Below are 14157 nucleotides of genomic sequence, written 5' to 3' on the forward strand. Positions count from 1 at the left end.
GAGAAGGCTTTATGGAGGAAGGATGCTAAAATCCTTTTGCAGAGGTCGAATACGAATTTTCAAAGTGAAGAAAAGGATAGGGTAAGTAGATAGGAGCAGAGGAAACAGTGTCAGGACAAAAAAAGTATGAAACAGCATAGCATGTTCCCAGAATATCAAGTAAATATGAACCAATGGCATGGATCTTGGGTTTAGACCTGGGGGGGGGGCGTTAATACTGAAATGTAGGTATCTGGATACATAGTGCTAAGATGATATCCAGATGGTGATCCACTAAGTAGGATGGGGTAAGGCTTAAAAGCTCCAGATGGCAAACCAGATTTTATAAATCTATATCTTAGACTCAGTGTCTAGTTGCTTCCCCTTTTCATTCTCCTAGTTTTAGTATAAAGTCTTTTTAAATGTTGGAGATTTTTCTTGAGTATGCTCTGGAGTATTAGGGAAGGAAGGCAGGTGACCATGCTTGGTCTAGGATGTAAAATAGGCACAGTCTGGAAAGCCCTGTTGCCCCTTCCAGGTTATGATTCTCTCACCACTGACAACATTAAAGAAGCTGGATTCAATAATCTAACAAATCACAACTTTCTATACAACTCCCTTCATCCCTTCCTACCCTCTAAATAGCCTCATTATCACTAAAGCCATAAATTTGGTTTAACAGTGAAATAGATTGCTATTCTGATCCCAGAGAAAGAACTCTAAGTTCCCATTTCCAACTCACTGAAGTCATTTACTTATAAGAACTTTACCTCATTCACAGAAGAATGTAAACATAGTTACTTCAGTTCTCATTTCAAAACACTTACATTGTTCTTTTTCTACCATTTACTTTGAAGGATGTGTTGCTGAGATTGGTGAGAAACCCAAGTTCTTAGGAGGTACTGTAACAGATTGAAGTTACTTGTACTTCAAAAATAAACTATTCAGAAACAATGCTAATACTTAGATAACTAAATTATTTTTTAAAAGTCAGATTGTAAATGCTGCAAATTTTATTATTTTGGAGATGATCCATAATTCTCAAACATACTGAAAGAAGTGGTTTTAAGAATACTTAGAGGGCTTTTATTAATTGGGTTGGATTCTAAACCTCTAAATTTCATGATTAGTATTAAATCTTTTTTTTTTTTCTAACCTTAGCCATTCATTGTTTAGGAAAAGGCCATCATGTTGGCCTGAAACACACAAACAAAAGATTTGGTGGGAATGATAGTGGGATTTTTAGAGATATATGCAGAATAGTGATTTTTTTTTTTTAGAATAGTGATTTTTAAATAGTTATTTATGACTAATGATTTTGAAGGAAATCTTCCTGGGGCTGAGGGATGTTAATTTTAGAATCTTGGCTTGAGGTCATGGCTTCTGATGTCATATACTCTCCAGTCCAGCACAGACCCCAGTACTTTGAGTATCCACTTCCCTTAGTAAAACGTAATATTTAAAGGTTTGCATTTCCAAATTGCAAATGATTTCCATATGAGGATTTAAAAATATTAAACTTTCACATTCAAGCAAATGAAAAATGTATTTTACAATTAGGGGACTAAAAAATTTTAATTCATATGATCTTTACTTGAATGAGAGAACACTTTTGTGGAAAATAGGGTCAATTTTTGTGCTTTTTTTTTTTTAATTTTTGTGCTTTTAATTATGAAAGGTAATTATGTGTTTTATTCTGTAGTTATCTTGCTCTTAACCTTATACTATAAAATTGGGAGTAGTAAACAGAACATATTAGAATCCATACAAAACTTTGGATTTTTATAGTTGTAGATGTACTCTTCTGAGTTCTCTTGCTTCTTCTTCTTCTTTTTCTTTTTTTTTTTTTTTTGACATGTATGACAAAACTCTTGGGTTTGCACCAGTGATGTCTGGAAATTAGTTTCATTGGTATTAGAATTGGGTTTTTTTTGTTTTGTTTTGTTTGGCTTGGGGTTTTTTTTTGTGTGTGTGTGTGTGTTTTTTTTTTTTTTTTGGTGTTAGAATTTCTAAATCTCATGAGAGTAGGACTGTAATGAGTGGAGTGTTCTAAATTCAGTTATATTTTTGTCTTCGGTGTGTTGTTTCTAGTAAGATATGATCATACTTGTGAATGTTACAGAGCATGTTATATACACTATAACTTTCCGGGTGGTTTCTAATTTAATACTTGGTATATTTCTCTATTTCTCTATGTTAATTTGTTATATTTCCTAACATTCTTCATTCATTCATTCATTCATTTCATCCAGTGTTTATAGAGTACCCTACTACATGCCAGACACTATTCTAGGTACTGGGAAAAGAGCAGTGACTCATATGGATATAAAACAACACTGCTGTCATGGACTTTACATCCTAGTAAAGTGGAAAAACAAAAAACAAGGAAAATAAGGTCTATATTATGTTAAAGATAGATCTTAAGAAGCAATATGGCAGAGATATGAAATAGGGGTAGGGACAGGGAGAACAATTGACTGTTAAGGTCAGGAGACTAACAGGGACTTAGTGAGAAAGTGATTTTTTTTTTAAAGATTCTATTTATTTATTCATGAGAGACACAGAGACACAGGGAGAGGGAGAAGCAGGCTCCCCTCAGGGAGCCCAACGTGAGACCCCTCCCCCCCCCAGGATCATGCCCAGAGCCAAAGGCAGACGCTCAACCACTGATTCACCCAGGTGCCCCAAGAAAGTGATTCTTGAATTAAGATTTGAGGGAAGCAAGGGAGCAAACCTTGATGTCTTTGAAAAATCAAACGGCATAGCTGGGGCTAAGTTCCTGAGGCAGGAGTATATCTAACAAGGTCAACAAATGATGAGGAAAGGAGGAGGAAAAGACAAGGATGTTAGGGAGGTAAAGAAAAGACAACCTTTTTTTTTATTTTTTGATAGTCACACACAGAGAGAGAGAGGCTCAGAGACATAGGCAGAGGGAGAAGCAGGCTCCATGCACCGGGAGCCCGACGTGGGATTCGATCCCGGGTCTCCAGGATCGCGCCCTGGGCCAAAGGCAGGCGCCAAACCGCTGCACCACCCAGGGATCCCCAGAAAAGACAACCTTTGTAGGGCTTTGTAGACCACTGTTTGCAATTTGGCTTTGACGTTGAGTGCACAAGGGAGCCACTCAAGTAGCTGAGCAGAAAAGCAAGGTAGGATCTAAGTTTTAATTGTATCTCTTTGGGTGAGGTATTGAGGAATAGAATGAAAATAGACAAGGATGGAAGCAGAGAGACCATTTGAAGAGGCTAATTTACAAGTCTGGACAGGAGATGGGGTATAAATATAATGGACTGAGTATTGGCACTGAGGGTAGTGAGAAGTGATCAAACTCTAGGACTATTCAGAGAAAGAATTGAATAAGACTTGCTGACAGGCTGGTTTTTTGGATGTAGAGTAGTAAAAAGCTGATGTAATAGAAATTGGAGTTCAGCATTAAAACTGCTGATGATAGATGAGTAAGACTCTAGGAAAAAAAAGAAATCAGGAAAGCAGGATATATTCAAAGAAGGGGGCTCAAATAGTGAAATCTGGAGCAGGATTCTTGAAACAATCTGATTAATTGATACTAGGTTTCTTGTGGTAAGTGATCATTACCTTTGTGTGTCTGTCTCTAAGGTGGTGGTGGGGAAGGGAGTTGGAATGTCTTTTCTCACGTTTGATAACATGCTCAGTTGATAATGATGACAGAAAGAATCGTGTAAACTTGCACATTTTGCAACCAATTCCAGGATGCTTAGGACAAGAGTCAAACAAAACGAAACAAACCAGGGAAAAGAAATGAGCACTTCTTAATTTGGGGTCAGTGTTTACATTTACCCACATGGTTTGGTAGGAAAACATATAGCATAGATGACAGACAAAAGGAAAAGCTCGTAGCTCCAAAAAAAAAAAAAAAAAAACTTTTATTAAAAAATTTTTCTACTAGAGCCTATTTTTAAAAATTCACTGAAGGTAAGAGTGAATTGGAATCATCACCATAAACTGGTGACTATTTTTTTTAAAGAGAAACATCTCTTTCTGCCTCTCCAGGACTATAAGTAGTCTCTCCTCTGTTGTTTCCTTCCTATTCTGATAGCCACAAAAAAACCACTTTACACACATCCCAGTGTCCAGATTTGGTTTCTAATACTATTCCGAAAAGCAGTAATAGTCCTCTTGGGAACAAGTTGATTGTATGTTTTATGTCAGGGAAAATTAAGGTGGTCAGAAACATTTTGTTTCAAGAGGTAATATTTCTTTCAGAGATACCTGTCAAAGTATGGAAAAAAGAAAGCATTTTAAAAACCATGAAGGGGGGATCCCTGGGTGGCGCAGCGGTTTGGCCCCTGCCTTTGGCCCAGGGCGCGATCCTGGAGACCGGGGATCGAATCCCACATCGGGCTCCCGGTGCATGGAGCCTGCTTCTCCCTCGGCCTGTGTCTCTGCCTCTCTCTCTCTCTCTGTGTGACTATCATAAATAAATAAAAATTGAAAAAAAATATTTAAACAACAACAACAACAACAAAAAACCATGAAGGGGGCAGTCCCTGTGGCGCAGCGGTTTAGCGCCGCCTGCAGCCCAGGGTGTGATCCTGGAGACCTGGAATCGAATCCCACGTCGGGCTCCCTGCATGGAGCCTGCTTCTCCCTCTGCCTGTGTTTCTGCCTCTCTCTCTCTCTGTCTCTGTGAATAAATAAATAAAATATTTAAAAAAAAAAAACATGAAGGGGGATCCCTGGGTGGCGCAGCGGTTTGGCGCCTGCCTTTGGCCCAGGGCGCGATCCTGGTAGATCCGGGATCGAATCCCACATCGGGCTCCCGGTGCTTGGAGCCTGCTTCTCCCTCTGCCTGTGTCTCTGCCTCTCTCTCTCTCTCTGTGTGACTATCATAAATAAAAAAATAAAAAAAAATTAAAAAAAAAAACATGAAGGGAAGCACGGTCATCAAATTGCAACAATTTCAGCATTAAAGGGAAACAAAGATGACAATCAGGAACAAGCTGAGTCTGTTGGTAAAAGCTATGAATTTATGACAACACTAAAATGAGAAACATAATACAGAGTGTACTGAAGCATTATTGTAAAGCACACTTGAATTTTTAAAAATATTGTTTGTCATAAATGCTATATTTTAGTCGACACAAAGGATATGATCCTACAGGAGAGTTTTGATTTATGATTATCAATGACAAATAGGCTTCTTTCTCTACAGAGGTAAATATTTAGAAAGACAATTTTGTAAAAGAAAGGACGGTTATCTAGCCTGGTGTTTGGGGGAACGAATCAAGATTAGTTAATAGAAATAGCTGAGTAAAGTCAGTGACTCAGGCCAACAAGTACAGATCCAATAGTACAAAGATTATGTAAAGACACAAAATAAGGAGAAAGTAACCTTGATAATGTTTTTTATCTATAAAAATGAAGAGTCCTTAAAACACTGAATGACTATGTAGACGAAACTTCAGCATAGGTGGAAGTGCGCATATCTTACTCTTGTTCGCCCTGGCAATATGGCCCTCACCTTATGATTACAAATTATGAGAGAAAGCACAGTAAACGTTATGAGATGTAAAACCAAACATTCTAGCTGCTCCAACTTCGGGAGGAGTTGGAAGAATCAGTGAAGCAAAGAATAAGATCACAAGAGAAATTGAATCTGTGTGTGTAGGAGCTTAGACTATTGTAGATAATTGTGGTTTCTTCCCCCAGTGTGCTGGAAACCAAGCTATAATATCATGTAACCGCACCTATGTCTTATTTTGCTTGTTTTATTTTTATTTTTTTAAAGATTTATTTATTTATTTATTTTTATTTACTTACTTATTTATTTATGATAGACATAGAGAGAGAGAGAGAGAGAGAGAGAGAGGCAGAGGCACAGGCAGAGGGAGAAGCAGGCTCCATGCTGGGAGCCTGATGTGGGACTCGACCCCAGGACTCCAGGATCGCGCCCCTGGCCGAAGGCAGGCGCTAAGCCGCTGAGCTACCCAGGGATCCCCCATTTTGCTTGTTTTATGCACCATATAAATGCCTTTAGGGGTTGCTCTGCTCTAAATTGACTTGGAATTGCGGCAGTTCTAGCAGCCCACAACTCATATTGCCTTCTCTACTATTAGTGTTGGTTAGGAGGGTTGAGACCAAAGGGAGGCTGATGGGACTTTTTCAGTAAAGTTAACATATTAAACCACCATGCTGCAGGTATACATCCTCGTTGACAGGCTAGTTTTGGTTATCTCCAATGACAAATGCCAAACAGTAAGGGAAGCATTGAAAAAAATTGACAAAAACAGTGATAATAAAATTATTTCTTCAGGATAATAGTTGAGGCATTTAAAGTAAATATACAATACATTAGCTCTTAAGCAAATATTTGTTGCTCATTGTAGACCAAAACAATCCATCTAAAATGTTTTGTACTTACATATTTGGATTCAACAAAAGAGATACAAAGTTGCTTATTTGTGTTATAAACCATTAGTTTCCCCCCAAGTCATGTTGAAAGAGTCAGAATAGCCCATAAAATTACTTAAATGAATAATGGCAACTATACTTGCTGTTGCCTGGAATGCTGTCTAACCACATTGTAAGTAATTTCTCTGTGGTTTAGTTTCTGGTACAGCAGGGAAAGGTCTACATGTCATATGTTTTGCTAATGCCACGGATTTTTTCAGTCAGAATGCTCATACAAGTTTTGAAGTGTTTAGAAGTTAAAGTTTCTTAAGCTTGTTAATTAATATACATTTGCTTTATTTTTTAAACTATACTATGCATTATGCTTTATCACTTAAATTTTTAAAATAAACTAGGAAAATATGACAGTTTTGAACAAGAATTCTTATTTGCATAATTCAAACATTGAGTAATATTTGAATAAGAACTGCTTACTTTTGAAAGCACTCTTTAAAAAATCAATGCAAAAATAAATAAACCCAGAGAGGAAAATGAAAAATTTAAATTTTTGGCTAGTAACTTAAATTCTGGATATTTATGCTAAGGCAAAAATCATTTATTCAAAGATTTAAGTCCAAGGTGGGTTGGATATAAATATTGGACATTGAATATATATATAAGATCATGCATAACTATGTGCCATTATGTGATACTTGGTCTTGGTCTGAAGTAGATTGTAATAATTCATGGGAGAATCACACATCAGTCACTTTTTAGAGGCTTATTTTCCAGAAAAGAGAACCCATGCAAAAAACATCCAAAATCAAAATGGCTGTCGCCTTAGCGAAGATCAACCGAGGAACATTAATTCAAGGATTAAACAGCATATCTAGATCTTCCAAATCAGTGGCCAAACTTCTGCAGCCTCAGCTTGCTTGTAGACTTCTAGAGCTAAGGGGCATATCTCATCGTTTGCTGAGGGAAGTTAATGCACCAAAGCAACCCCTATATAATGTGCAGGTGAGTGAATATTAACATTTGCACAAGATATGAGCTCTTTTTTTAGAAAATATTTTCAAATTGCAAGATTTGAAAATGTAGCACATTCGATTGTCATACATATAAAACAAGAATAGTTGTATAAGAAATTAATGATTTGGTCTTTTTTCAATATAGTATATATATTCTGGTTTAAATAAATCTGAAAGAGGAAATAATGTGGACTTTTTTCCTAATCAGTTATTTGATTGAACTATATGAAACTATAAATTTCAAATGGCTAAACCTAAATATCAGCATACAGATTATCACTTACGTCAAACCTAAAAGGAATCCCACAACAAGCCTTAAAAATGACTGTTTTATTCCTTTTTTCCCCATAACCTTTCTATGTTTCCAAGATAATCTTTGTTTGACTTAACACACTGGAGTATATTCAACTATAAACTCATTTTGATAGGCCCACCAACACCATCTATTTCAAATTATACCCTCTTTTACTGAGAATGTATGTACTGATTCTACATTGTTTTACCGAGGCTCTGTTATATTTTGTTAAGGACAACAGCTCTTAAAATTTTTTCAGGACCAGTTTGTTTTTTCTAAACTTTATGGCATAGAACTCTGTGTTTTTCCATTTGGGCATTATTCAAAGCATTCTAAATGTTTGTTAAAAGAGATTGGGAATCCTGCAAGTCTGGCACCTAAATAAACCCCAGAGCAAATCATTTGGACTCTGTCGTTGAAAGCAGAAGAACCCTAGCTCAAAAAGACTTAAGCCAAAAATATGTATTAGTTCATGTAGTTGAACAATCTGGAATTGAGAAGGCTTCAGTGTATAGGTACTCAAATGATGCCTGCAGGGTCCCATTTCTCTCTTTCTCCACATCTCCTGGCTCTGCTTCTTCTGTGTTAACTCCATTCACAGACTGACTTGCTCTTCATGGTTACAAGATGATATGAAGCTGTTTCCAGGACTCCATCCTTCCAGGTTCAATTATAGCAGCAAAAAATGAAAGTGCTTGAGCTAGCATTCCTGGCCAAGTCCCGTAGTTCTCTCTTACAGAACGGCCTCTAAACCAGGGAAATGGGATGCACTGATTGGTCTAGGATTGATGGCCTGCTCTTTCCCTTTACCCCTCCAGCAGAGGTTGGAGCTCCATCCTGACCACATGACCAGAGAATGGGGAGAGGATGAACCCTCAAACAAAATTTGAATTATTTTGAAAAGATGAGAAAATGGCTGATGGATGGCTGAAATCAACAAAATATCCATTACATAGGAATCTCTCTTTAAGCAAAGATTTTAACGTATCCAGAAATCATCAGATAGTTCAACTATGAATTGCCTGAGATAGCAATTACAAAAGGCTCCATTATAATACTTGATGTTTGAGACAGTAAAAAAATACTTTTTGTTAACTACTGGATTCTCTAAGCACTATGACCCTTATTCCTCTATCTTCAGGTTGTCAAGAAGAAATACAGCTGAGCTGTATAATTCCCACTGAAACACATTCCTAAAATGAATAGTTTGCCATGATGTTTCTTTCCTTCCATTGTTAATCCATAGTTTTTATAGAGGGTTGATATAAGAAATGTCCTTTGAAGCATATTTCTGTATGTGTTATGAAATCACATTTAAAGACACTGTCCACTCTGTTATTCAGTCTTTCTTTTTTCTCCTCTTTGCTAAGTCAGAACTGGAGAATCTCAGATTTTATACTATTGACAAGCTAATAAGTTAGCCTGCCACAGGTGTTCAAACACATACACTGATAACAGACACAAGACTCCCCTGAGTCAGAGACAGAGGTTGTTTATTATTTACTGCACAGCAGCCAGAGCCATAGCTTGTGTCATTTCCCTAACCCCTGACTTCCCACAGAACACATGTTACCTAGGCGTGTAGTAAGTTGCATCATAGGAGAGGAGCCTGAAATTAGGAGACTCAGCTTTTATAGGAGTGCTGGCTCATCTGTCCAGCCTGAGAGACAGAGACAGAGAGACACAGAGAGAAACAAAGGGAGAAAAAGAGAGAGGGAATTGGGGGTGGGGAGCGAGAAGTAAATGTTTCTAGAGGGTTTAAGGAGAAGGCTTTATCTTTAGTGCCCTGTGACATGTCTTGGGAGATACATCTCCAGATCTCTCCAGAGGAATATACTTTATCCTGCTTCTAAAGCTGTTTGCTATTCACCATGTCCTTTGCTCAGAAGGCCCAATCTATACAGGAATGAGAGACAGCCACAGAGAATTGCCTCCCGATACTCATGAAAATTCAGTGGCAGGAAAATAATCTATCTTTCCAGTTGAATTTGTGTTTCCTTATATCCAATATTGAGAGCTGAAAAGCACAATGGATTTGTCTCTTTGCCCTGACAGTGAGTGTCACAGGTAAATTGAGAGCTTAATTGTGATACCGCATTCCAGGGACCTGAGGTGAAAGAAGCAGGTTGAGGGAATAAGTGACCTGTCCAAGGTCCATATGCTGTGACTGTCTCTTTGACATCAACTCAAAATCAACACCTATGAAATTTCTCCTCCTTTGCTGTTGTTCTAATTGTCTTAGAGTCTAACTTTAATTTTTAAAATTCTTGTCAACACAATATTTCAAAATATATATAATGTAGTTTATCAGAAGTTCCACCCAAATGTAAATTGGTAGTAATATTTTACAGTATAGCCTTCAGATACTTCCTTTATAAAAAGAAATATAATTGGGCACCCAAGTGGCTCAGTCGGTTCAGTGTCTGCCTTCAGTTCAGGTCGTGATCCTGGGTCCTGGGATTGAGGCCCGCATGGGGCTCCCTGCTCAGGGAGGATTCTCCTTCTCCTCCCTGCTTATGCTCTCTCTCACTATCTCTGTTGCTGTCTCTCTCTCTCTCTGTCAAATAAACCTTTTTTTTTAAGATTTTATTTATTTATTCATGAGAGACACAGAGAGAGAGAGAGAGAGAGGCAGACACAGGCAGAGGGAGAAGCAGGCTCCATGCAGGGAGCCCGACACGGGACTCGATCCTGGATCTCCAGGGTCAGGCTCTGGGCTGAAGGCAGCGCTAAACTGCTGAGCCACCGGGGCTGCCCTCTCTCAAATAAATCTTAAAAATATATTTATATATATATTTTATATATATAATTAACCATGTTCTAATCCATTCCACATTTTTTTCTCTACCAAAGGTAATTATTATCCTTGGGTTGATGTTAGCATTTCTATGCATACTTTTATATTTCACTACATTTGTATACATCTATTTTTCTACATATATTTAAAATTTATATAAATGATATAATACTGTACTCATCCTTCTGAAGCTTTGTTTTTTCACTCAATGTTTTTGAAATCTGTAGCTATGGTTTATTATTTTATATTGTTTGTGGTATCCCATTGTAAGAAAAAATAATCCACAGTTTATTGTTGGACAGATGGGCAATTTAGTTTCCTTTTTTTTTTTTTGTATTACAAACAATATTTCATTGAACACTCTTATAAATGACTCCTTATCTCTGTGTGTGAGACATTCTTCAGGTATCTATCTAGAAGAGGGATTACTGGGTCATGAGGGATGCACATCTTCAATCTTATTAGCTGTTGTCAATATGCATTTCACTTTCTTGTGAATCATAGTGATTCTTGAATCTGAGGATAATTTCTACAGTTTCAGAAAATTCTTAGCCATAGTTTGTTCAAATATTACCTCTTTCTCATTTTCTCTAATCTCTTTTTCTGGAGTATCTATTAAACATACTTTGGACCTTTTCATTTTATTCTTTTTTTTTTTAAAGATTTTATTTATTTATTCATGAAAGACAGAGAGAGAGAGAGAGAGGCAGAGACACAGGCAGAGGGAGAAGCAGGCTCCATGCAGGGAGCCTGACGTGGGACTTGATCCTGAGTCTCCAGGACCAGGCCCTGGGCTGAAGGCAGCGCTAAACCACTGAGCCACCCGGGCTGCCCCCATTTTATTCTTTATATCTATTTACCTTCCTCATATTTTCCCTTTAGTTATCTCTTTTTGATACTTCCTGGGACATCTACTCACAAACTTACTGCTCCATCTTTTAGTTCCTGGCACAGTGAAACCCTTCCTTCTTTCCTTCCTTCCTTCCTTCCTTCCTCCCTCCCTCCCTCCCTCCCTCCCTCCCTCTCTCCCTCCCTTACTTCTTTTTCCTTTCTTTTTTGTAAACTCAGTCTTGATTAAATTCAGCATTTGATTTTATATAGAGTTTGTGGGGGCATTTCTATGTGTGTAAGGGTCCCAAAGTAGCTCAGCCTGCCCTACTACTGAAACCAGATGTCCTTCAACTTTACTTAGTATGTTTTATAAATTTTAATACAAGATGGTTACATTTCTTTCTGGAAGTAAATGAAGTATTCTGCTTTTTCATTTATTCAGCATATATTTATTGCACATTGAAATGTAAAATCACTAGGTTAGATATCAGATGTCTTGCTCTTGTCCTATATGGACTCTGTGGATGAGAGGCAAGTAAGCAGTGTCGGTGGAGTATAGCAAGTGCATGATCAGAGTGTGCAAAATGTACTATGGAAGCATCAACAAGGGGCATATAATTCCAAAGAGTGGTCAGTGTAGCCTTCCTAGAAGATAATACTGGATCTTGAACAGAGGAGATATTAGCAAAGTGAAGAAGTAGGAGACTTATTCCTGGAAGTGAACACTGTATGTTAAGATGCTGAGGTCAGAGAGAGCATGACTTATTTAGGAAATGTAAGCAGTTTCATGTGACTAGAGCAAGACAAGTGGGAACAGTGTCAAGTCAGAGATTCCAGGGTCCTTGAGGGTTAGGAATGCAGAATTAGCTTTATTTGGATAATATGTATTAGCTAGGGTGGAGAATCAGAATTGCCACTGAGAGGAATTACGTTGTAGCAAGGAAGAAAACAATATACCTCAAATATAAAAGTCTCAGTGAAGAAGGATTAGAAGTATAAATAGTGAAGATAATGGCCTGGAGAATCAAAGGAACAAAAGACTAATATAAGAGGTGCGTTGGAGGTCAATGGATTGGTCTGTGAATGGAGTGTACCCACGGTACCAGTGTACCAGAGAGCTAAGTGGCACAGCACGAGAGAGCGACACCAGCCCTGGTACATACATTGCTTGGTTGTCTTTCCATAGTAACAGAGTTTAGCTTACCCAGGATGAATTGCAGCATGAATTCCTTCAAGGATTGCCAGGCTGCCTGTGTCAAAGTAGAACTTTCTCTTGTGCAGAAGTAAAAGGAATGCAATCTGGAATTGCCATGCAAGGGGGGTATGTTTTGTAGGTTCATGGAGGATGTCACCTTATGTAGGAAGGTGAGCAGCCCAATTAACCTGTCTGGAGGTGTTAAAGATCCTCTTCATATGTCTGTCTTGTCACTGATCTGAGGATAATTAATGAAAGAAAGATATTTTTGTGCATAGAGCACCTTAAATGGTTCTACCAGAACTCTGTTGGCTATTACGGAGCTGGGGATGCTCTGTAATTTCTCCCTCAAGAACATGCAGTAATTGTTTCCTCAAGATGATTAGAGGATGAACATTGTTACAGGAGCTCCGTGACAATATCCTCAGGCCTTTCTGGTTGTATACAATGCTCAGCCCTAGCGCATGCCCTATGTGCGTTAGCATCTTCAGAGATACTGAGCCCAATATGAAATATCCAAAGACCCAACTGATACAAGTGACCTGAAGAGACCCTGATGGCCTGCTGTAACATGAGCACATAGTTGGAGTCAGTCCTCTCCAGCTTTTTAAAGGAGCCTTCCTTTGTACCTGTCTTTATGGGTACTGAGTCAAGTTGCTCCTCAAACCCTGCCAGGTTATGCAGACCTGAGATTATAGCAAGTTATCTGCTGGTTCTGAAAGGGCCTCAGGAATGGAAAGCTCTGGTTAAGTAATTTCTTGGTGGTTTTCAACATCCCTAGCATCGATACTTACAGAGTGGAGCATCTGCTTAGCCTTATAAGCTGTCTGGATGAGTAAAGCTTGCAGCTGCTCTAGGCTGCAGTGACCTAGATAATCAGCTTGAATGCTGACTTCAGCCAAGACACGTCAGCTCCCAGACATAGTTGTTGACTTTGGCAGGGCAATGCAGGGCCATAGGACCAGGAGCTCTTGCTATGATCGAATCTTCCTTATATATGCCCCAATTTTCCTTATAGTGGCATTAGAGATGACTGTTTCTCCTTTGGACAGGCACTGTGGAGTGGGGGAAGCCAGATATGGGCAAAAGTAAAGAAAACCCTCACCATCTAAAATGTCTGTGACTTACGTGAACCCTATTGAACTTGTGCTTCCTTTTTCAGGATGAAGACCAGATACTTTTCTAAGTATAGTTTCTTCCTAGCCGCAACCCTCCAATGTAGATTCCAGTTTGGGGTTTAAATTCAAACTTCAGGGGCACCTGAGTGGCTCAGTGGTTAAGTGTCTGCCTTTGGCTCAGGTCATGATCCTGGGGTCCTGGAATCAAGTCCCACACCAGGCCCCCCAGAGGGGGCCTGCTTCTCCCTCTGCCTATGTCTCTGCCTCTCTCTGTGTGTCTCTCATGAATAAATAAATAAAAACTTGAAAAAAATAAACTCAAATCTCACATATTTTGTGGAAAAAATATGTAAACCTCAAAAATATCAAGAACTTCTAGAGGTCCTTGATGGGCTTGCCACGAGAGGTTATCTTGGGTGGTATAATTCAAGACCTGGGGAAAAAGGACAATTCCTAGAAAGAATCCCTGGAATCTTGAAGACATGACCTCTCTAAGCTGGCCATTGTCCCAAGCTGGGACATTGGAGCTTGTATAGGACCAT

General features: G+C 38.5%; 2 protein-coding genes across 4 annotated transcripts in view; both read left to right on the forward strand.

Moving 5' to 3' along the window:
* LOC140612798 (uncharacterized) overlaps positions 1-14157 on the forward strand; it is a 134265-nt gene that overhangs the window by 46027 nt on the left and 74081 nt on the right. The window lies entirely within an intron of this gene.
* SPATA9 (spermatogenesis associated 9) overlaps positions 1-14157 on the forward strand; it is a 40704-nt gene that overhangs the window by 16718 nt on the left and 9829 nt on the right. For all 3 annotated transcript variants that reach the window (XM_072790936.1, XM_072790943.1, XM_072790949.1), the window contains exon 3: positions 7141-7368. In XM_072790936.1, coding sequence (XP_072647037.1) covers positions 7141-7368 — 228 coding nt within the window. The remainder of the gene's footprint in view (positions 1-7140; positions 7369-14157) is intronic.

This window comes from Canis lupus, chromosome 2 (genome assembly GCF_048164855.1).
Source record: "Canis lupus baileyi chromosome 2, mCanLup2.hap1, whole genome shotgun sequence".
NCBI classification, from domain to species: Eukaryota; Metazoa; Chordata; class Mammalia; order Carnivora; family Canidae; genus Canis; species Canis lupus.